The sequence below is a fragment of the Zeus faber genome, assembly GCF_960531495.2.
Source record: "Zeus faber genome assembly, chromosome: 13".
Classification (NCBI taxonomy): domain Eukaryota; kingdom Metazoa; phylum Chordata; class Actinopteri; order Zeiformes; family Zeidae; genus Zeus; species Zeus faber.
Genome location: NC_137198.1, coordinates 2,452,309 through 2,473,405, shown reverse-complemented (window position 1 = coordinate 2,473,405; position 21,097 = coordinate 2,452,309). Strand labels below are relative to the sequence as shown.

Below are 21,097 nucleotides of genomic sequence, written 5' to 3'. Positions count from 1 at the left end.
AAGATAGTGAAACAAGTGAGAATATTGAAACATAGATTATAAGATTATTCATTATCACTCTGTTATTAAATGATTCAGATTCAGCAACTATTTGTCACCCTTTGCAACCCGGCAACTGATGCATGTTTGATAACTTGGCAACCACTTCTAAAAGTTGGTGTCAGGCCCTCGAGTGTAAGACAAATGTTGTGTGGGTGGTGGGTGAATTGTCTGAACAGAAGGGTGTGTGTGTGTGTGTGTGTGTGTGTGTGTGTGTGTGTGTGTGTGTGTGTGTGTGTGTGTGTGTGTGTGCGCGCGTGTGCGCGCAAAGTTCCTTTTTCTCCTGTCGATGATGAACATTTCTACTGATGGAGAGACGCAGTGTTTGATTAGAAGAGTGAAACCACGAAGAGGTAGAATTTAGTAAAAAAAAAAAAAAGATCCCAGTTGTGCACAAAGTGTTTGTCTCCTTAAAGCCGATCGGCCTCATTCAGCAGCGGTTTGCAGCACAGATCTGAGCTTCAACTGCACCGAGAAATGTTTGAACGATTTGGGATCCACCGGTATTTTCTTTCTTGAATCTGAATTCAGGAACAAATGTAGAACGGCCTCGGACCCGTTCGCACAGATCACAAAGACGTCGGAGTAGAAAAGGACACAGCTGTCCAAGTTACAGTGTACAATATAAGGTGATAAATACTGTTGTGCTGCTGATGGCAGACGGATGAAGGGATTCCGAACCTGATGAACTTCCTGTTCGTGGTGTTTCCAGGAGAATCCGCCGTCGCCGCCGCCGCCGGACTTCCTGAAGCCAAGATGTACGACAACATCTACTTCGACTCCGACTCTGACGAGGACGACACCAATGCCCCCGGTGAGCGTGCGTCCTCCCTGCGGCGCTGCGCCGCGTCCGGCGGGCAGGCGGCGCTGACACACACGTCCGTCACGAGTGTTTAATAACTAAACGCTTAATATTCTGACCGGGATCCATGTTTTACGTCGGTTTGCAGCTCAAACGAGCTCCAGTCACAGAACCTCTTCAATGATCATAGTAAACCTTTATTTATTTAACTTTATTTCATTTTATTTAACACCACGTTGACAGACAAATTAAGACAAACAGCTGAAATTAAAGATGGTGAAAATAGGATGACAAATCAAAGTTGTTGAAATGTTACAAGATAACACACAATACGGATATGAATCCTTGGGAAGGAATGTAGTACACTGTACCTGAGTACTGCTAGTATACTTTGCAGTTTCCCTCCCTCCAGAGAATGGATGGGTCCGGTTCTCTACTAGATCACTTGTGGACTGACCCCACCCCTCGCCCCCCCAGGCAGCTCCACAGGAAGGAGGCGGAGACAGCGGCGTATTCCGACCAATGAGGAGCTGTTTTACGACCCCGATGAGGACGACAGGGACCAGGCCTGGGTGGACGCCAAGCGCAGAAAGTCAGTACTATCAGTACACACAGTACTAGTACTACCACTCAGTAAACACAGTACTAGTACCACTCAGTAAACACAATACTACTACCTCTCGGTACACACAGTACTACTACCGCTCAGTACACACAGTACTACTACCGCTCAGTACACACAGTTCTACTACCGCTCAGTACACACAGTACTACTACTGCTCGGTACACACAGTACTACTACCACTCGGTACACACAGTACTAGTACCGTTCAGTATTTTTACAGAATTACATTACATTTAGCGGACGCTTTTATCCAAAGCGACTTACAATTGTACAATCACTGACGGACGCAGCCATCAGGAGCAATGAGGGGTTAAGTGTCTTGCTCAAGGACACTACAGCATGCTAGCAGGAGGAGCCTGGGATCCAACCAGCAACCTTTAGATTACTAGACCACCAGCTCTACCTCCTGAGCTACCATCGCTGTACTAGTACCACTCAGTAAACACAGTACTAGTACCACTCAGTAAACACAGTACTACTACCACTTGGCACACCCAGTAATACTACTGCTCAGTACACACAGTACTACTACCACTCAGTAGGATCATTCTGTTTCCATTTCTGAGCCCCACAGCCCTGCTGACACTAACGGTCCATCTCTGTCCACCTGTCTCTGTCTCCCTGTCCTCCTGTCTGTCTATGTCTCCCTCTCCTCCTGTCTGTCTCCCTGTCCTCCTGTCTCTGTCTCCCTGTCCTCCTGTCTGTCTCCCTGTCCTCCTGTCTGTCTGTCTCCCTCTCCTCCTGTCTGTCTCCCTCTCCTCCTGTCTGTCTCCCTGTCCTCTTATCTGTCTCCCTGTCCTCCTGTCTATCTCCCTGTCCTCCTGTCTCTCTGTCTCCCTGTCCTCCTGTCTCTGTCTCCCTGTCCTCCTGTCTGTCTCCCTGTCCTCCTGTCTGTCTCCCTGTCCTCCTGTCTGTCTCCCTGTCCTCCTGTCTGTCTATGTCTCCCTCTCCTCCTGTCTGTCTCCCTGTCCTCCTATCTGTCTCCCTGTCCTCCTGTCTATCTCCCTGTCCTCCTGTCTGTCTCTGTCTCCCTCTCCTCCTGTCTCTGTCTCCCTGTCCTCCTGTCTCTGTCTCCCTGTCCTCCTGTCTCTGTCTCCCTCTCCTCCTGTCTCTGTCTCCCTGTCCTCCTGTCTCTGTCTCCCTGTCCTCCTGTCTCTGTTTCCCTGTCCTCCTGTCTGTCTCCCTGTCCTCCTGTCTCTGTCTCCCTGTCCTCCTGTGTGTCCTGCAGGTACAGCCGCAGCGCTCCTGGCTCGTGGAGGCTGAGGTCCGGTGCGGTGCAGGGTTTACCGAGCAGCGATGCCGTTCTGAACTGTCCTGCCTGCATGACCACGCTGTGCCTGGACTGCCAGAGGTGAGAGGGACGACAGGAAACAGGAAGTCAGTCCATGCTGAGAGACACCACACCGCTCAGCATGGCTTCCTGAGGTTCTCGGACCAAGACAAGCCTCTCCAGAATGACCGGTGCTTGGTTTAGTGCTGCTGACATTCACCACTAGAGGGAGTCGTAGGAGTAGTAGTTTACACATACTACTACTGTGTACAACTACTAATACTGTCTCCAGTCTCTTTGGGCCTCCTTTGTGAACAGTGCACGCCCAGATTTGTGCTTAATCCTGTGGGTTAAGCACAAAATTACATTACATTACATTGATCAGACGCTTTTATCCAAAGCGACTTACAATTGTTCAATCACCGACGGACGCAGCCATCAGGAGCAATTAGGGGTTAAGTGTCTTGCTCAAGGACACTACAGCATGCTAGCAGGAGGAGCCTGGGATCCAACCAGCAACCTTTAGATGACTAGACCACCAGCTCTACCGCCTGAGCTACCATCCCAAATTAGGATTAAACAATCTGTTCGTATTTGAAATTGTTCTTATTTAGAACAATTATAGACGTCCGAGTCCTGGAATATTATATTTCCAAACTATAACTACATGTAAGCGGCAAATTTGCACAACAATTAGTAAAAATGCATAAATATTGAATATTATACAATATAAAAATAAGAAATATTTACTACCAATAATAATCTTTGCATATGTTGTACTTTGTGTGTTTTTTTCTCAAGTCATATGCCACTATATATTATTGCCTCGTTTCAGGAAGGAATTCTTGATATAAGCTGTTTATGGCACCATTTAGAATTCCAGTGTTGAGCCAACTTGGACATTATCTGAAGCGTCATGATGAGTTTGTTGTGTTGGATTGTTTGTTTTCTATGTGTGACTCATGTTTTCAGTTTCTAACTCCTCCAGATGACTGGATAATTCAGCATCAGACAAGAAACAAAATCCTGTGTGTGTGTGTGTGTGTGTGTGTGTGTGTGTGTGTGTGTGTGTGTGTGTGTGTGTGTGTGTGTGTGTGTGTGTGTGTGTGTGTGTGTGTGTGTGTGTGTGTGTGTGTGTGTGTGTGTGTGTGTGTAAGTGCTCGTCATCCAAACTCCTAAATCGCACAAATGTCCAAAATTCAAAATGTTTTGGAACTCTTCTAAAGGGCTTTTCAAGGTCATCGGGTCTTGGGGTGGTCTTCTGGGGGAATTTGACCCTTTCTCTCCTCTCTCGAGTGGTGAAAAGTGGCCGTAAAGTGAACCCAGGCTGCGTAGTTAATGGTGTCAACCCACAACTTTGGTGCAGCAGCTCGTCACACGTACCTGAGCGTGGGAACGAGCGTCACGCGGCGCCGGGAGAACGTTCGAACATCATTTCCCCTCCGCACACGCGTTCAGATGGACGTGCCGTCTCCGGCCCAATCTCAAATGATTCCTTAGGTTCTCAGCTTTCTGGTGGTGTAGGGCACTTGTACGAGGCACCACCCGCTGACCCACACGCCTCCCAACTCCAACCTTCGTCTTGAGTTTCAGTCTCCGTGTTGGTTTCTTTCGTTTCGAAATGACTTTTTTTTTTCTCTCCCCTCCGCAGACACGAGAAGTACCGCACTCAGTACCGAGCCATGTTCGTGATGAACTGCACCGTGAAGAAAGACGAGGTCCTTCGCTACGACGCCCAGAAGGAGAAGAGGAAGAGGAAGAGGAGGCCCGACCGGAGGACGAAGCAGCAGGAGGAGGCGGAGAAGGTGGCGGAGGCTCCGGGCGGCGGGCCCAGAGGGATGGAGCAGGAGGAGGTGTACCACCCGGTGCAGTGCTCAGAGTGCTCCACCGAGGTGGCCGTGCTGGACAAGGAGGAGGTTTTCCACTTCTTCAACATCCTGGCCAGCCACTGCTGAGGACGCTCCACTTTGGACGGAGCTGGACTCATTCAGACCAGGTTGCACTGACCTGATCCAGTTCAAACCCGTTTGGACCAGCGGGAACTCATTTGGGCCGGTTAGGAGGACCAGTGTGAACTGCTCTGAACTGATTTGGAATGTACTGAACAGATTAGAACCAGTTTGGACGGGTTTGAAGGGGTCGGGCCTGGATTGAGGGTCCACACAGGAAGAGGAGGGCAGAGGACGGCTCCTTTCACACCTGACTCCTCCTCGACTTTTATCTTTTCCCAAACTCACCTGGGAGCAGCAGGGGCCGGGTCTGCGTTCCCACTGCTCCATTTCCTGTGTTTAGAGCAAGGCACCGGCGGTGCCCGGGTTAGGGGTTTGAGACCCTCCACCCCGACAGCGTGACTGTCTCAACAGTGATTTGTCGTCTTCCCAGTAAAACCTCGGTGCCTTGGAGCCAGGTTTCTGTTCTGGAACATACCAAGATGCTGCGGGGCGGGGGTGTTTATTCAGCTTGGTTCATGACAGGGCGTGGCATGTTTTTAACAATTATTAAACATCCTATGGGACATTTGTTTTTATTATTATTTTTTTTTTATCTGTACATTGAATCAAGCTCGGCGTTGCCTTGTCATTCCCATTCAAAGAATCCGCCTCTAACTTGTGTCAGGTTGCTTATTTTAAGAGTTCCTAACATCGCTCTGTGCTTTGGTTGAAGCTGCATGTATTTAAGAAATGCGAGGATGTGAGGATTTAAGAAAGGCACGGGAACTTCAACTTCTTCTTGACGAGCAGGTCCAGTCGTTTCTCCGTTCGGAGGAAGTTCCCAGCGAAGGAACGCAGGGAGCTCAGGTCCCGTGGCAGGGACACCACGTCGCCGCCGCCCGCAGAGACATCGCGTGGCAGCTCATCAAGTTCATCAAATCCAATGAAAATCACATTTATTTCACACAGCGGTGCAGGGCCAACTCGCAGCAGACCCCCGGGGGGCCCATTCGGAGCGGTATCCCTGTCCCACCCGTTTGGATGCAGCAACGCGGGAGGAGCGGAGAACGCTCAACAAAACCAAAACAAATCCCATGTTTATCACTGAATATCAAATATGGAAGGGTTAATCTGCAGACAGACGGCCATTATCAGAATAACCCCCAGGGACCAGGTCTGTCTCCCTCTGAAGGAGGTTATTCAGGGACAACAACCGTCCGGCTGCACATCATCCTGCTTATCACACAATATGAAAGACGGAATGTTGATTTGAAACTATTTTATAACTAGTATGACTGGTTTTATAACTGGTGCGATACGAGGGACGTGAAACCAGGGGGAGTGGTTGCCCGTAGCGAGGGTCATTATTCAGAAATAACTGCCCACTGGTTTCTGCTATCGACCAATCACAATCCAGGATTCCACGATGCGAAAAAATATTAATATTACACATTATATAATAAAAGGCGACTCGTTCTGCTCCTTCTCCTCTAATGTTCTACGTCTAAATCTACTCATGAAACCACCAAACACATTTAAATCATTTGAAATGAGACCAAACTAAGAAAAGTTTTATTAACAAACACAATTACTATGAAAAAATAATTATTCATAAAAGGTAAAGATGGACAGACAGACAGATAGATGGGTCGATGGATAGACAGATGGACAGACAGACAGACAGGTAGATGTCGTCTCACCTGTTATAATGGCAGTGTGGTGCGTCCAGTTATGTTCTTCTGCAGGTGGATCTTTTAAAGTAAATGAGACCTGCTGCAGAAGCTGCAGGTCTCAGATCAGAACCATGAAGGGGTCAGAACCTGATGGGGTCAGAACCTGATGAGGTCAGAATCAGGTGGAAGTTCTCGTCTCCACGAGAAGAGGAAGCAGCTGCTCCAGCGTGGGGCTCTCTGTGGATCTGGGCCCTCGGTGGCGGTGGGAGCCGCTCTGGGCTTCACGGGGCTGAGACCCGTTGGTGTTTCACATCCTTTCAACCTGTGGAGCGACGCGGTGTCGACCTGGAGGCGGAGCACAGGACTCCTCCTGGGTCAGAACCCGACCTGGGACCCGGTCGGCCCAGGTTCAAGTCACCGGGGAACGGGAAGGTCCCGGGAGGACGAGGACGCCCCGGTCTCCGTCAGCGGAGTCAGAGCGGGGGGCGTGAGGGCGCGTCCGGCTGCAGGTTCCACACCCCAGAGCACCTCCACCGCTCCAGGGTCTGAGGCCATTTCACAACGTAAAGACCCGTCTCCGTGGAAACTCCACGTCTTTCAGTTTCTCCAGCTTCACGCTTCCGACTCAACATTTTCCCCAACTTTTTTTTTTTTCTTCCCGAAAAACAATTTTTCTTTCAAACATTTGTACAAAATAGTGATGACCAACATTTTCTATTGTATTCTCATCTCAGACCAGCACACGAAGGGTTGACTTCCTCACCAAGGCTCTTGAAACGAGCCCATCCGATTGGCTAAGGCTTAACTATAGTTTTTTTTAAGTACTGGGTGTCATTTGATCGCAGAAAACATTTTGGGAATGTTTGATTGGCACAGGATGCAGAACAGTGTGTAGTACTATGTGGACCAGGGCCTTGGGTAGAGCCGCTCTCTGGCCCCCGGGCCCCACAGGGGCCTCGCCGAGCTGCTGGTCTCGTTTCGGGGCTTTATTTCTACTCAGTTTCATGATGTCTGGGGTCGTTGGAGGAGGGGACTGGTTCAAGACTTTAACTTTAAAGACATTTTCTTTCTTTCTTTTTCTTCTATTTCCTCTTTAGTTCAGTTCATTTAGTTTTCTTTCATCCGTAGTTCTTGGTTTACTTTTTCTTGAATATTTTGTATCAAATATTGTTATTTTGCATGTTTTTTCCAGTGTTATTTCATTCTATCATTTAGGATTTGCGTGTACTCCACCTGTGATTTGTTTTCATGGTTTACATTATCATAGAACTTAAAATCTCTTTGTGCTTTTTCCTTCATATCTGTTCCACTGATTTTTGATCGGAGTGTCAGTTTAATCATTTCATCGTGTATGTGTTATCGGGTATAACTGGCGAATTATTAAAGATCATTTTCAGAATGGCCCAATTGGTGTTAAATCTGGTTCAATTCTCCCGTCGCACAGTGAACCCTGAGAAGCTCCACGAACAGCAGCACAAGCCCGGTTCCGCCTGACGACAGATTCACGGAAACAACAATAAGAAACCACGTCACAGAGAACAGAGGACGCCAACCAGCCACGCGTCCAGGGGTCTGTCGTTTAATCGGAGCCAATAGTCATCACATAATAATTGTATGGTGTGGCAGATATAGATATTATGGGTTGACTGTACAACTGAATGTGGCTGTTTCCCACGTTGTTGTCCAGATGTCGGGGAATCCTGAGAAACACCTTAAAACTCAGTGACTCAGAGGCTTCCACAGCATCTGAGCTGAACTTGACTCATTTGGACAAAAATAAATACATGGACAAACGACGCCATAAAAACCAAATTCAAATCGCAGACAATGACTTATTGATTCCTATTATGTATATTTACGAGACTTCTTGGGGATGTCCAGATGTTTTCAGTTTTTTTCCCAGACGTGGGAACATGTGGAAGAAAACATCCTTACACATGGACAACCTGCCTCCGGGACCTGGGCTCCAACATGTCAACAGCACCCTGGAAGCAAGCAGATCAGTGGAGGGAACGTCCTCCTCCCAGTTCGGTGTGTTGCACAGAAAACAGTAAAAACACTGTAATGGGGTCTGCTGAGTCCCTGGGTGTCCTGGGTGTCCTGGGTGTCTGGGGGTCCTGGGTCTTCAGCTCCTCCAGAAGTTGGGGTTCTGGGCCAGGCGTCTCTGGAAGTTTTGGTACCAGCGGAGGAGGCAGCTGGCCGGGATGAAGCTCTCCGTGGGGCTGGGGCTCATCTGGGCCTGGGTGAGGGCGAAGGACGAGGCGAAGTTGTACAGACTGTCCAGCATCCTCTGGGTGAACAGCAGGAAGGGCTCCACCGTGGACACCGAGGCGTTGGACACCGGGGTCTGCTGGACCAGCTGCTCCAGGGGCTCCACGGAGACCCCCACCTGGGCCACGGAGCCGGGGGCCCGGGGGGCGCACATCCCCCCGAAGGGATGCGACCCGCCCTCCCCGGCCTTCAGGCCCGAGATCCGGAAGATGGCGCTGGGCTTGTCGTTGGAAATGAAGCCCAGCAGCTGCCACACCTGGCCGCCCTCCGGGCCCGGGAAGGAGAAGTACACCGCGCCGCCCGTGCCCGGCGGGAAGGGCACGGTGCCCAGCAGCAGCACCACCAGGTGGCTCAGCTGCTCGTAGTCCACCAGGCGGAACACGAACTTGTCCCCAGCGACCTGCACCGCGTCGGTCTGCAGCGGCCTCCCGGCCACCAGGCAGCCCAGCATCCCGCTCCTCACACGGGGTGAAGGAGTGACGGGGTGGCGGTGTGACCTGGTGGCGGTGTGACGGGGTGGAGGTGTGACGGGGTGGAGGTGTGACCGGGTGGAGGTGTCTGCTCTGTCTTTCCTCTCCGACGGAAAGTTCCAGAACTCTTCCTCTCCGCTCCCGATCCGTATCTCGACGATCCGCTCCACTGCCTATGCTGCGTTCAGGTCGTATGGGAATTGACTTTAAGAAACGCGTTGCTCGTAGCAACACTGTTGACAGGCAGGTTCTGTCCATGTTGTTAACTGTCGCCAGATTCCACCTCCTACAACCTCCTGCATAAGTTACAACGGAGCAGCAGACACGAGCACAGTCACTCATCCCTAAATAATGGAAACAATCATTTGATAACCAAGTAATAATTCAGTATCAGTGGTGTATCTATGAAGGCCAGTTGGGAGTATACAATCGCTTTTCTTTATTCGTCTTTCCTCCAATGTATTATAATTGATTGTTTCAGGCTGAGTAAGTATTTCCCCACGAATGGAGACTGTTTCGGGAAGCAAAGCCCAGTTCACCCGTTGGATTTAAACGGAAAGCGGAAATCAACAGCGTTTCAAAAATCGACAATTACGTAGTTCCCATTACTCTCGTGGGCTTTGAACGCAGCATGAGCTCTGCTACTGATCGATGATGCTGCGTTTGACTGACTGGGTCCCGGCGGCAGCAGCTTGAGCTGCGCACTTTGCTGCTTTTTAAACAGGATTTTGGGGAAAAATCGTCGAAATAAAGAAAAGTTTCTGTTGTTCCGGAGTCGGAGGTAAAACATTCACATTTTAATCCTGTTTTCAGTTTACTGACGCCGAGCAGAGCTAACAGAGCCAGCAGCTAGCGGCGTTAGCCCTTAGCCGCAGAAGATAAAGATAAACTACTGACTTATAAACTACTGACTTATAAACTACTGACTTTTAAACTACTGACTTTTAAACCACTGACTTATAAACTAATGTCTTTTAAACTACTGACTTAACTACTGACTTATAAACTAATGTCTTTTAAACTACTGACTTAACTACTGACTTATAAACTAATGTCTTTTAAACTACTGACTTAACTACTGACATATAAACTAATGTCTTTTAAACTACTGACTTAACTACTGACTTATGAACTAATGTCTTTTAAACTACTGACTTAACTACTGACTTATAAACTAATGTCTTTTAAACTACTGACTTAACTACTGACTTATGAACTAATGTCTCTTAATCGACTGACTTAACTACTGACTTATAAACTAATGTCTCTTAAACTACTGACTTAACTACTGACTTATAAACGAATGTCTCTTAAACTACTGACTTAACTACTGACGTATAAACTAATGTCTTTTAAACTACTGACTTAACTACTGACTTATGAACTAATGTCTTTTAAACTACTGACTTAACTACTGACTTATAAACTAATGTCTTTTAAAGTACTGACTTAACTACTGACTTATGAACTAATGTCTCTTAATCGACTGACTTAACTACTGACTTATAAACTAATGTCTCTTAAACTACTGACTTAACTACTGACTTATAAACTAATGTCTCTTAAACTACTGACTTAACTACTGACTTATAAACTAATGTCTCTTAAACTTCTGACTTAACTACTGACTTATAAACTAATGTCTCTTAAACTTCTGACTTAACTACCGACTTTTAAACCACTGACTTATGAACTAATGTCTTTTAAACTACTGACTTATAAACCACTGACTTATAAACCACTGACTTATAAACTACTGACTTATAAACTACTGACTTTTAAACCACTGACTTATAAACCACTGACTTATAAACCACTGACTTATAAACTCCTGACTTATAAACCACTGACTTATAAACCACTGACTTATAAACCACTGACTTATAAACCACTGACTTATAAACTACTGACTTATAAACTACTGACTTATAAACCACTGACTTATAAACCACTGACTTATAAACCACTGACTTATAAACTACTGACTTATAAACTACTGACTTTTAAACTACTGACTTATAAACTACTGACTTATAAACCACTGACTTATAAACCACTGACTTATAAACCACTGACTTATAAACCACTGACTTATAGACTACTGACTTATAAACTACTGACTTATAAACCACTGACTTATAAACCACTGACTTATAAACCACTGACTTTTAAACCACTGACTTATAAACTACTGACTTTTAAACCACCGACTTATAAACCACCGACTTATAAACTACTGACTTATAAACTACTGACTTATAAACTACTGACTTTTAAACTACTGACTTTTAAACAACTGACGTTTAAACTACTGACCTTTAAACTACTGACCTTTAAACTGCTGACCTTTAAACTACTGACTTTTAAACCACTGACACTGGAGGGTCCCTTTTTGGCTTAGTACCAACATGTTTATTCAACAAATCTAAAATGAAAATAGTATTTTATTTGCAAAGAAATTCAGTTGCTGCTGTATCTTTGTCTTTTTAAAAACAAGTCCAGGGCAAGTGGGTGGTGGGGCACTGTCTCTTTAAGAGCCCTGTTGGCACGTGGCTGGAGGAGGACGATGGGAGATGGCTGATGAGAGACCAGACACTTGTTACTATTTTATGACTTCATCCTAAAAATGTCTACTTCCTGTCAGGTCTCTGTCTACTTCCTGTAGTCCACAGAGTGCCGCCTCACGGTGTCTCTGCGGAAGGAAATCACTCCGCGTGGAAGTTCCCAACAAACGGATTCAACACTGCATGTCCCTCACAGACACTTCATCCACTTTTTCAATCTTTGGAACTAAGATAAAACGGACACGATTGGGACCCGTTGCTCCGGAGCTGCAAGCCAACTCCACGTGTGTGGAATATGTTTTGACTGACTTGAGGGTGAATAAGGAATGTCAAATTAAGATCTTAGGGCTAAAACCCCAACAGGGGTGAATATAATGTTATGGTAGGCGGCGTATCTCCGCAGTCTTCTCTTCAGCTTTCTGACTGACAATCCTTTAATGGTTATTTAATGTTCTCCAAGATTACACTTCATCTTCTCTACAATGAAAGGTCCACAGGCGAATCATGCAATAGTTTGTGAAGCTTAGTTATAAGTTGTTGACCATGCATTAAAGTCTGTTAATGCGTGGTGTAACCTTTGGTATTGCCTTTATTGGTGAAATTTCTACCGATAGTCTTTTTGAACCAAAATATCAGCTGGTATTATTGGCCTACCTATATATATATATATATCGGTGGGGCCCTATAGTATTAGGATTATTATTTTCACTGCTATCTCACTGAACTACAGATGGATGTATTTTGACAATATTTCATATCACTGCATAGTATTACTACGCACTACTGCAGTATATACTATTAGTACTTTACTTTAGTCCATATTGGGCTCACTGGTTTGCATAGTGATGCACTGCAATGCACTTGCCTAGCTGGCCTGGGCCAGTTAGGCAAGACAGGCGCCATCCCGAGGCGGGGCGCCGAAAGGGAGTGATTGGGGCGCGTTCTGCGCACCTGTCTCCCGCTGCGGCGGCACAGATGATGTGCGCGCTAGCGACACGCGCTCCAGCGACGGGGTGCCCGCAGCGCACCCCGTCGCTGTCCTTATGGATTGAAACGTGTGTATGGAAGGAAACCGTGTGTGATGGAGACGCTCTCTCCACGACTCTCCCCGATCAACCCCTTTGTGTTGGAGGGAGATCAGTTTGTTCCGCCGGGTTTCAGTCTGAACCCCGAGAACCCTGCTGTTAAATAATTCATGGCGGCTCCTCTATGTTTGCTCCAGTCTGTTGGCAGAATCCTCCTGTGCCGGCCTCTGAATATCAACACTGTTCATTCACTGAAAGACCCAATCGCAGCCAGAGTTTATCCTTCCGTTGGAGACGGAACAGTCAAGAAACGCTGAAAAAGAGTCTGATCTTATCCTCTAACAAATCCAGGCTGTTAGGACACAATGTAAAGAGAAGCAAAGTACCACGTGATATCAACAGCCATGTGTGCTTATTACGTAACCATGACAACAACAATGAGCAGCGTAGCTTTGCATGGCGAAACTTCTCACTAAAGCAGAGCGGCGTGGTCACCATTATTAATTTATAGTTTAATTCATTGTCATTAAAATAACTGTCAGTCTTTTTCATGGACTCATCATTCTATCCTTGTATCATTCTATGATAGTTTAATAACACACACACAAACATTGCATATCGGAACATAAAGATTTCAGGAAATGATTAATGAATCAAGTGAACATCATCATTATTATTTGATATTGGCTTAAAATGAAGATGAAAGGTGTAACAGTGAACTTTAACCCCTGGGAGTCTGTCTCCTCTTCCATTCATCCTCCTTTTCTCTCCGTCTACCCCAGAGGAGTTGGGATGAAGGTGTGGAACACCTGATGGTCCTGCCGCACGGACACGAGGGCGACAGGAAGTGGGTGGGGCCTGCCGCCCCAGGAGCCGGAGCAGCGATGGAGCTCGCTGACAGCTTCCTGCTGGACGAGGAGGTCTGCAACCGACTGGAAGAACAAGAGAGAGAAGAGTTCATCTACCAATGGATGAGTCACCTGAAGAAAGTCCTCCCTGCTGCTGAGAGGGTGAGGGGGAGGGGGAGGGGGGAGGTGGAGGAGGGATGGGAGGAGAAGAGGTGTTCATACCGTACAGTGTCTGACCACCACCCCGCCCCCAGGCGGACCTCCGGGCCCTCCAGCCCCGCCTCCTGGATCAGCTGATGGGGGTCCTGGGTGGCTCCCCGGGGCCCCCCTCCCGCTGGCTGCTGGCCCACTGCTTGGCCCTGCTGCTGCGCCTGGGAGACCCCATGCCCTGCAGCCTGCTGGTGGAGCGGTGTAACGACACCATTCGCAGCAAGGACGACGCCCCCTCCAGCCTGCCCTCCAGACTGTGAGAGACACACACTGGCAGATACACAGACAGACACGGACACACACACGCGTACAGACAGACACATACAGACAGACACACACAGGCAGACACACACAGGCAGACACACAGGCAGACACACACAGGCAGACACGGACACACACACACACAGGCACACACACACACACAGAAACACACCCTGGCACACACACCCAGACACACACACTGAGAGACACACAGACCCACTTAGTCTCTCCAGGAAATGCAATAGTAATAATTAATGCAAATAAAACCAATGAAATGATTGCCAGAGTTTGCAGTTTTTCTGCAACTTTTCTGCATTAAATTGTACCCCCGCCCTCTTCCCCCTACCCCCACCCCACCCCCTGCCTCAGGGCGGCCATAGCCTGTGTAGGTTCTCTGTTTGAGCAGTTGGGCCGGATGTTGGTTCACTCTTTCAGAGAGACTCTGTCCATCCTGCTGAGGGCGCTGAAGAGCGCTGAGGTCAGTATGACGCATGGAATAGAACCCTCGACCCTGCAGTGCTAGTGTTAGTGCCTTGCTCTCGGGAATAGAACCCCCTGAAACCCATCACAGAGGGAAGTTTATCAGGCAAAACAATTTCCTCGCTCCAGCAGCGTAACCCTGTGTTGCGGCGTGGGGTTGTGTGTGTTCAGTCTCAGGGGCGCTGTGAGATCCTGCTGAGCGTGGAGAAGGTTTTGCGTGGTTTAGGTGCAAGCGCCGTCCCGTCCCACAGAGACGTTTACAAGGCAGCCAGAGTCTGTCTGACCGACCGCTGCCTGGCCGTCCGCGCCGCCGCCGCCAAGGTAACTAGTCCTCTCAATGGTTAACTAGTCTTCTGGACGGTTAACTAGTCTTATGAATGGTTAACTAGTCCCCTGGATGGTTAACCGGTCTGATGAATGGTTAACTAGTCCTATGGGTGGTTAACTGGTCTTATGAATGGTTAACTAGTCCTGTGGGTGGTTAATTAGTCATCCATGGTCATCTCTGGTCAGTTTGTGTGTGTGTAGAGTGCAGGGATGTATTTATTTATTTATGTGTGTGTGTGTGTGTGTGTGTGTGTGTGTGTGTGTGTGTGTGTGTGTGTGTGTGTGCGCGTGCGCGCGTCTGGAGTGCCTCCTGGAGCTGCAGAGGGAGGCAGCCTTCCTGTGGAGCTCTGAGCTGGAGAACGTCTCCACACTGTGCTTCAGAGCCTTCGAGGGCTCCAGCCCCCAGGTGAGGGCAGCACTGGCTGGCCTGCTGGGGGCGCTGCTGGCCTCCGCCCTGGAACCCCGGGAGCCTTCTGGTGAGACATGATTGGTGCTCCTATAGGAGGATCATGTGTGAACAGAAATCATTATCACCACTGTAACCACTATCAAACTGTAAGAGTATTATCTTGGCCAAACACGGGGCTTGACATTAAGCTTTTTGGGCAAGTGGCTGAGATGTTTTACTTGCTAGATAGCCAAACTTAGTCAGAAATGGAAAATGTAGGCCTATTAAAAAATAAATAAAACCAAAAGGGATTTCTCTTCTATTCAGTGGCATAGTTTAGTTCAAACATTTAGGGGTGACACATTAAGCGGGAGGTCTGGGGGTCCTCCCCCAGGACATTTTCAGTGTCAAACAATTTATTTCCTGCATTCTTTACATGAATTTTGACTTTTTATGCACCAATTTGTGCCTTTTCTGCATCAATGTATGGTGGAAATGTCTCTCTGGTGGAAATGTCTCCATTTATGACAAAATAGAAGTCCTGTATCCCCTGCTTCCCCCCTGAAATCTCCACCTATGCACAGCGTCATGTTCCGTTTAACATTATTATCTTGTCTTTAATATCACAATCCAGATCATATCCATAACGTTAACTTCTCTTATGGAGAGCAGAGCAAAGTGAAGTGGGGTGTCATATTTAAAACTTACTCCTCACTCGTGCTGATTAACGGGGCTCGGCGGGCAGACTGGCTAACAGTACTCTGTTCTGCCCTATCAAGTGGACAAATGAAGTGGACGTATTGTAAAATACATCATCTTTATTGAGTCGGCGCACACTTTTTCTTTAAATTATTAGAATGCACAAGCTGCGTGCATACTCCGCCCCCGCCGTGCTGCTCAGCAGGAAAAGCTCAGCTTCAGCAATACAGTACGCAGTTTATTTTCAGATAACCTTACATTAGACAAGTCAAGGCAAGTGGACAAACATTAATGTCGAGCCCTGCGACATTAAGTTAGGGATAATGTGCAGCCAGCCGGTTTTTATCACAATATAAGCTCTCTGCTCTGCTGCCGTTCTGGTTCTGGACCTGAGAACCTTCCTCCTGTTTAGCCAATCACAGCTCACAGTCACCCAGAAAACCTCCCCAGATGAGTTTAACCCTGTATTGGCTGAACCCCCGTTGTGTCTCCCGGCAGCCCTCAGGCCGGGTGTGAAGAGGCGGAGCCTGGAGGAGGCCATGGATGTGTTGTCGGGAGGCTTCCTGCGGGGCGGAGCCGGGTTCCTGAGGGCGAGCGGAGACAAACTGAAGGGAACGAGCTCCGTCAGCCGGGATGTCCGAATCGGAGTCACGCAGGTTCGTTTCCATGGCAACAACACCCTAAGTAGACACATGGTCCGTCGTCATGGCATCCCACACTGGTCGGTTGTCATGGTGAACAAGCTATCTAGCAGATCGGTCGCCATAGTATCCACACGATTCAGTTGTTTTGGTACAACATCCATGTAGGCTGCTTATTATAGTAACACTCTTTTTTTGCTATTCATTTATCATGGTAACACTATTAGCCACACAACTTGCCTGTTATTGTTACAACAGCACTAGGGACACGGGTCAGTTGTCATGGTAACTACTGGTAACAGATATATATACATATATATATAACCCTCACAGGGGGGGGATACATCACATAATTCACTCTTCTTCTTCTGTTCTTTGTATGACTGTGTTTAAAGGGAAATTGTCTTTGTGTCTCAGATTCAGGCGAGAAGGTCAATTATTTCATCTTTCTGAGCAACAGGCTGCATGCTTACTGTGTTAGCTGAATGCGTGGCTACAAAAGGGATCAGCTAGCCTAGCTCCAGTGACATCTCCCTTTAAGAAGCAAACCGTGTGGTGTCCTGTTCCCCTCAGTCCTGCGTGGTGTTCATCTCCACCCTGGGCAGCTCCTGGCTGGAGACCAACCTGCCCCGGCTGCTGCCCCTGCTGATGGACCTGGCGTCGCTCCCCAGGGCCGCCCAGGGACCCGGGGCCGCCCAGGGCCCCGGGGACAGCGCCACCACCACGGCCCGCTGCGTCTCCTTCATCTTGAGGAGCAGCCTCAACTCCATGCTCGGGGAGAAGGCTCTGGCCAGTGCTGCTACGCTCATCTGCATGGCCCTGCATTCCCATAAACCAGCCACAGGTCAGGACCCCTATCTTCTCTTCCATCCTCCACTGAGCTCTTCTACGTCCTCCACCACCTTCAGCCCTTCTCTGTTTCCCTCCTTCTCTCCTTTTCTGATCTGCGTGTGTTTCCTCTGAACAAAGCTCTACACAACCATGATTGCTGGATGATGGATGAAGGAATGGTGACTTTGTGGAGATCACTCAAGTCACTGAATGATGAATGAAAATGCCTTGTGGTATTACCACCCACAAGGTGCTGAGTCATCTTGGTCTGGTGTGGAGTGGCTGGCAGGTAGAGTGGGCCTAATCATGCTGGACCTTGGCAAAAGGGTTTGCGTGGGGACATAGAACTTTACCTTTCTGGCTGCGGTAGGAGGCACACAGGGGGATGCTGGAGAACACTCCACCCAGTGACTCTATAGTTATACTGTTGGGCTGCAACGTCTGATGGAGTGATGGAGAATCCTGGAGGGGCGTAGCTGGGAGTAACGGTGGAGAAATCTTGCTGCCAACCATTGCTCTCCTTTTGACAGTTGAGTGGTTCAGTCAGCTTCCGTTCACTTAGCATTTAGCATTTTGGCCTTGGGTGACCACACCTTTGTATTCCACTGCAATTGTAGCAAAGAAATATACTCTATACTAACCTTAACCCTTTTGTGAAACATGATGTTTATGGTCATTATGTTAAAATTAGTCCTATTTAGGACTAATTTGGCCTTTTCACTACTTTGCAGTTTTGGTTTAGGGCTGAACGTGTGTGTGTGTGTGTGTGTGTGTGTGTGTGTGTGTGTGTGTGTGTGTGTGTGTGTGTGTGTGTGTGTGTGTGTGTGTGTGTGTGTGTGTGTGTGTGTGTGTGTGTGTGTGCGTGGGGGGGGGGGGCTCAGACGCTGTGCATGCTAGCAGTAACATGGAGAGCGTGCTGTCCGCTGCAGAACTCTCTGCCAGTCGACACGTGGTGCTGGTTTTACTGCTGGAGCTGGGAAGCATCCTCCAGAAGCTTGACTCCTCTGCTGCTCCACTCATCATGGACACCAGCACAGGTACACACACACAAACACTCTAAGGATGCAACAGTACAGTTGGCCCACAGTTCGATATGCGTCATGGGCACAGTAACAGTACGGTTTCCGTATCTTAATATTAAAGAAAAAAATAACAGCACATCACCCTTGAAACAATTAACTTTTTATTTTGCCGATTTACAAATACCAACTTCCATTCAGAAAAATGGCAGCATGACTGACTAGGCCTGGTTTCTGTCTGTACTCTATGAAATCAAGGGGAGAAAACCATTCAAATTTGTTATAATGTGCAGTCTTCTCTATTTTAAATAAACAGGGTACAAACTTATATTGCCAATGTTAAATGTAAAAATAACAAGGTGCATTATGTTGAGGTTCTTCTGTAAAAAGATAAGCATGTGAATACAGTGTTAGGCATGGAGACCCCAACAGGGTCTGATCGTGGGCAGAGCGGAAGCACTGAAGGTGCTGGCTTTTTTTAAATATTATTGTGCAGTTACCACCATCTCTCTGCAGACGCTAATGATTTCCATCTTACTGGGTGTAGCTATTAGTGCCCTTGTTTGTGAATTGGATGTTATTATGTGGGCTAACCCCAACTCTACCCCAGCTACACTCTGAGAGCCTGTTTGGGGCCTCTTTTCATTTTCTTTTCGGCCCTGGCTGCCTTTGCAGGTAAAGTTGAGAATCTTGTCCATTGCTACTTGTTCATAATCTGCATCACCAACCTCAACAGACTTCATCACGTCATCAACTTCTTCCGTTGTAGCAACAACAGGCGTATCGTGGGTCTCCTCCGGTGGTTCTTGAAAATATTCCGTTTCATCGTCACATTCAGGTTGAACTCCGCTGTTTTAAATGTTCTCCAAGACCGGGATAAAGACGGTATCAGATTCAGGATCGCTGTAGTTCTCGGCGCCGCTGTTGGAGAACTGACTATTTTCTTCTTCTTTCCGGTTGCTGCCGTTCGAGGTCGCCACGGCAACTGACTATCATCGTGGAAATTGAAGTCCAGTACGCGCTGCTTACACTGACTTGGATCTATCACACTGGTCAGATTAAGGTCCGCGATATGATTTAGATCTTCCTCCACCCGCTTCTCCTAATCCATAACAACACAGGGATGAAAGTTTTCATTGACAAGTGGAGGATCCTCGTCTTGTTTACGGAAGCCTACACAACGTATCAGGTGTGTGTATAAAACACGTAAGATTTAAAGTTTGAACTCTATCAAATGGGTTTCACATTGTGACTTCACATCACATGGAATCTGGAAGAGTGATCTTCACCTGGACCCTCACTTTAAAGGAAACACACCGGTGCGTTTTCTTCCTTTATTGTGTTTCCTGCGTTTGCTGGTCTGGTCTCCACCGACATGGACCGTTACCAGGAATATTTCACTGTGCAACAAACTGGATGAACTTATATTGAACTTTATTGCTCATCACATGTGAATTGATTCGCTAATGTTAGCCAAAACATTGATAATCAATTATTTATTTATAAAAAAAAATAAATACACAATCCAATGGCAATTTCAGTGTTTTTATTAATATTCAAATTATATTTGAATTTCGGATTTCATTCCTGTAGCCCTACAACACAGCTTAATGGATGCTGCGCAGTGACGGTTTGCCCAATTCCAACTGCCAGTTGGAGTTAAATTTTCGAGGCAGACAATTTCATGAGCCATGTAAAACGGCGGTTTCTTGGTCCAGCTCAAGCCATGGAATGGGGTTTGGATCGGCAGTTGGATCAGTTGGATATCCGAGAGTGAATGACGTCAGTATCGGCTACTGATATTGGATCAGATCGGTCCCATCTCGAGGTTGAAGGGACTGCAGTGTGTCTTGGCTTTAGAAATATAACGTGTGTGTGTGTGTGTGTGTGTGTGTGTGTGTGTGTGTGTGTGTGTGTGTGTGTGTGTGTGTGTGTGTGTGTGTGTGTGTGTAGCTCTGTTGGACACACTCTTCTCCATCCTCCTCCACCCGGCGGCTGCAGCTCGCCTGGCTGCCGCCTGGTCTCTGCGCTGCGTTGCCTTGGCGATGCCGTCCCAGACTTCTCTGCTACTGGATCGTTGTGCTGAGCGGCTAGCGGCGCTAAAGTCCTGTCCTGAGGCGGTGGCTGGATACAGTGCAGCCATCGCCGCCCTGTTGGCTGGAGTGCAGAACTGCACCCTTGGAATCCCACACAGCAAGGCAAAGGTGAGCAGTAATAATAATCTGAAACTACAACAAGAACTTTTGATAAAATAATATGAAACCACCAGCATAATTTGTAGTAACAGAACACATTGAGCTAATAACGTCATCCAACATATTTAGAAAATGTCCATATTATTAATATATTATATTGTATATATGATATTGTTTCCATGCAGCTGGTTCTGTCCTTGGCTGAGGAGCTGCTGCGCTCGGCCTGTCAGAACAGCCGTCTGTCGGTGCACAGAGCGCAGGCTGGATGGATGCTGGTCGCTGCACTGTGCACGCTGGGTATTATATGTACTGTATATACATAGGGCAGTACCGAGTTCACGGCCGTAAAAATACCGTCACGGACTGTGAAATCCGCCTCCTTCCGAGTAATTGACAATTCAACCAAAAAAAAAACAAAAAAAAAACAGGTGTGAAGTGCCAAAGTGCCGCCAAGCAGAGTCTCACCAATTTCACGGTTTGTGTTTCCATGGCGATGGAGCTGGAATCAGCTTAGAAAAACTACAGTAA

The 21,097-nt window shown here is 47.5% G+C and overlaps 3 protein-coding genes across 4 annotated transcripts in view; 2 read left to right on the top strand and 1 right to left on the bottom strand.

Moving 5' to 3' along the window:
- The window catches only part of eapp (e2f-associated phosphoprotein), a 7,027-nt gene extending 1,230 nt beyond the window's left edge, over positions 1-5,797 (top strand). Inside the window, exons 3-6 of one of the 2 annotated variants that reach the window (XM_080012436.1) lie at positions 752-853; positions 1,331-1,433; positions 2,695-2,817; positions 4,388-5,797. In XM_080012436.1, the coding sequence (XP_079868562.1) occupies positions 752-853; positions 1,331-1,433; positions 2,695-2,817; positions 4,388-4,691 (632 nt within the window). In that variant the 3' untranslated portion in view covers positions 4,692-5,797. Of the gene's footprint in view, positions 1-751; positions 854-1,318; positions 1,434-2,694; positions 2,818-4,387 lie in introns of both variants that reach the window. The other variant, XM_080012435.1, reaches the window with a different exon arrangement.
- Positions 5,798-7,903: 2,106 nt separating this feature from the next.
- hikeshi (heat shock protein nuclear import factor hikeshi) lies at positions 7,904-9,224 on the bottom strand. Its single transcript, XM_080011836.1, has one exon. It carries the CDS (start codon positions 9,060-9,062, stop codon positions 8,466-8,468), a length of 597 nt encoding a protein of 198 aa, XP_079867962.1. The 5' UTR covers positions 9,063-9,224; the 3' UTR covers positions 7,904-8,465.
- A 4,258-nt stretch (positions 9,225-13,482) lies between these two features.
- heatr5a (HEAT repeat containing 5a) overlaps positions 13,483-21,097 on the top strand; it is a gene marked incomplete at its 5' end in the record, with an annotated part of 28,711 nt that continues 21,096 nt past the window's right edge. Inside the window, 10 exons of the mRNA XM_080012684.1 lie at positions 13,483-13,680; positions 13,773-13,984; positions 14,359-14,467; positions 14,641-14,790; positions 15,101-15,272; positions 16,382-16,539; positions 17,098-17,368; positions 18,285-18,392; positions 20,328-20,578; positions 20,755-20,866. Of these exons, the coding sequence (XP_079868810.1) occupies positions 13,483-13,680; positions 13,773-13,984; positions 14,359-14,467; positions 14,641-14,790; positions 15,101-15,272; positions 16,382-16,539; positions 17,098-17,368; positions 18,285-18,392; positions 20,328-20,578; positions 20,755-20,866 (1,741 nt within the window). The remainder of the gene's footprint in view (positions 13,681-13,772; positions 13,985-14,358; positions 14,468-14,640; positions 14,791-15,100; positions 15,273-16,381; positions 16,540-17,097; positions 17,369-18,284; positions 18,393-20,327; positions 20,579-20,754; positions 20,867-21,097) is intronic.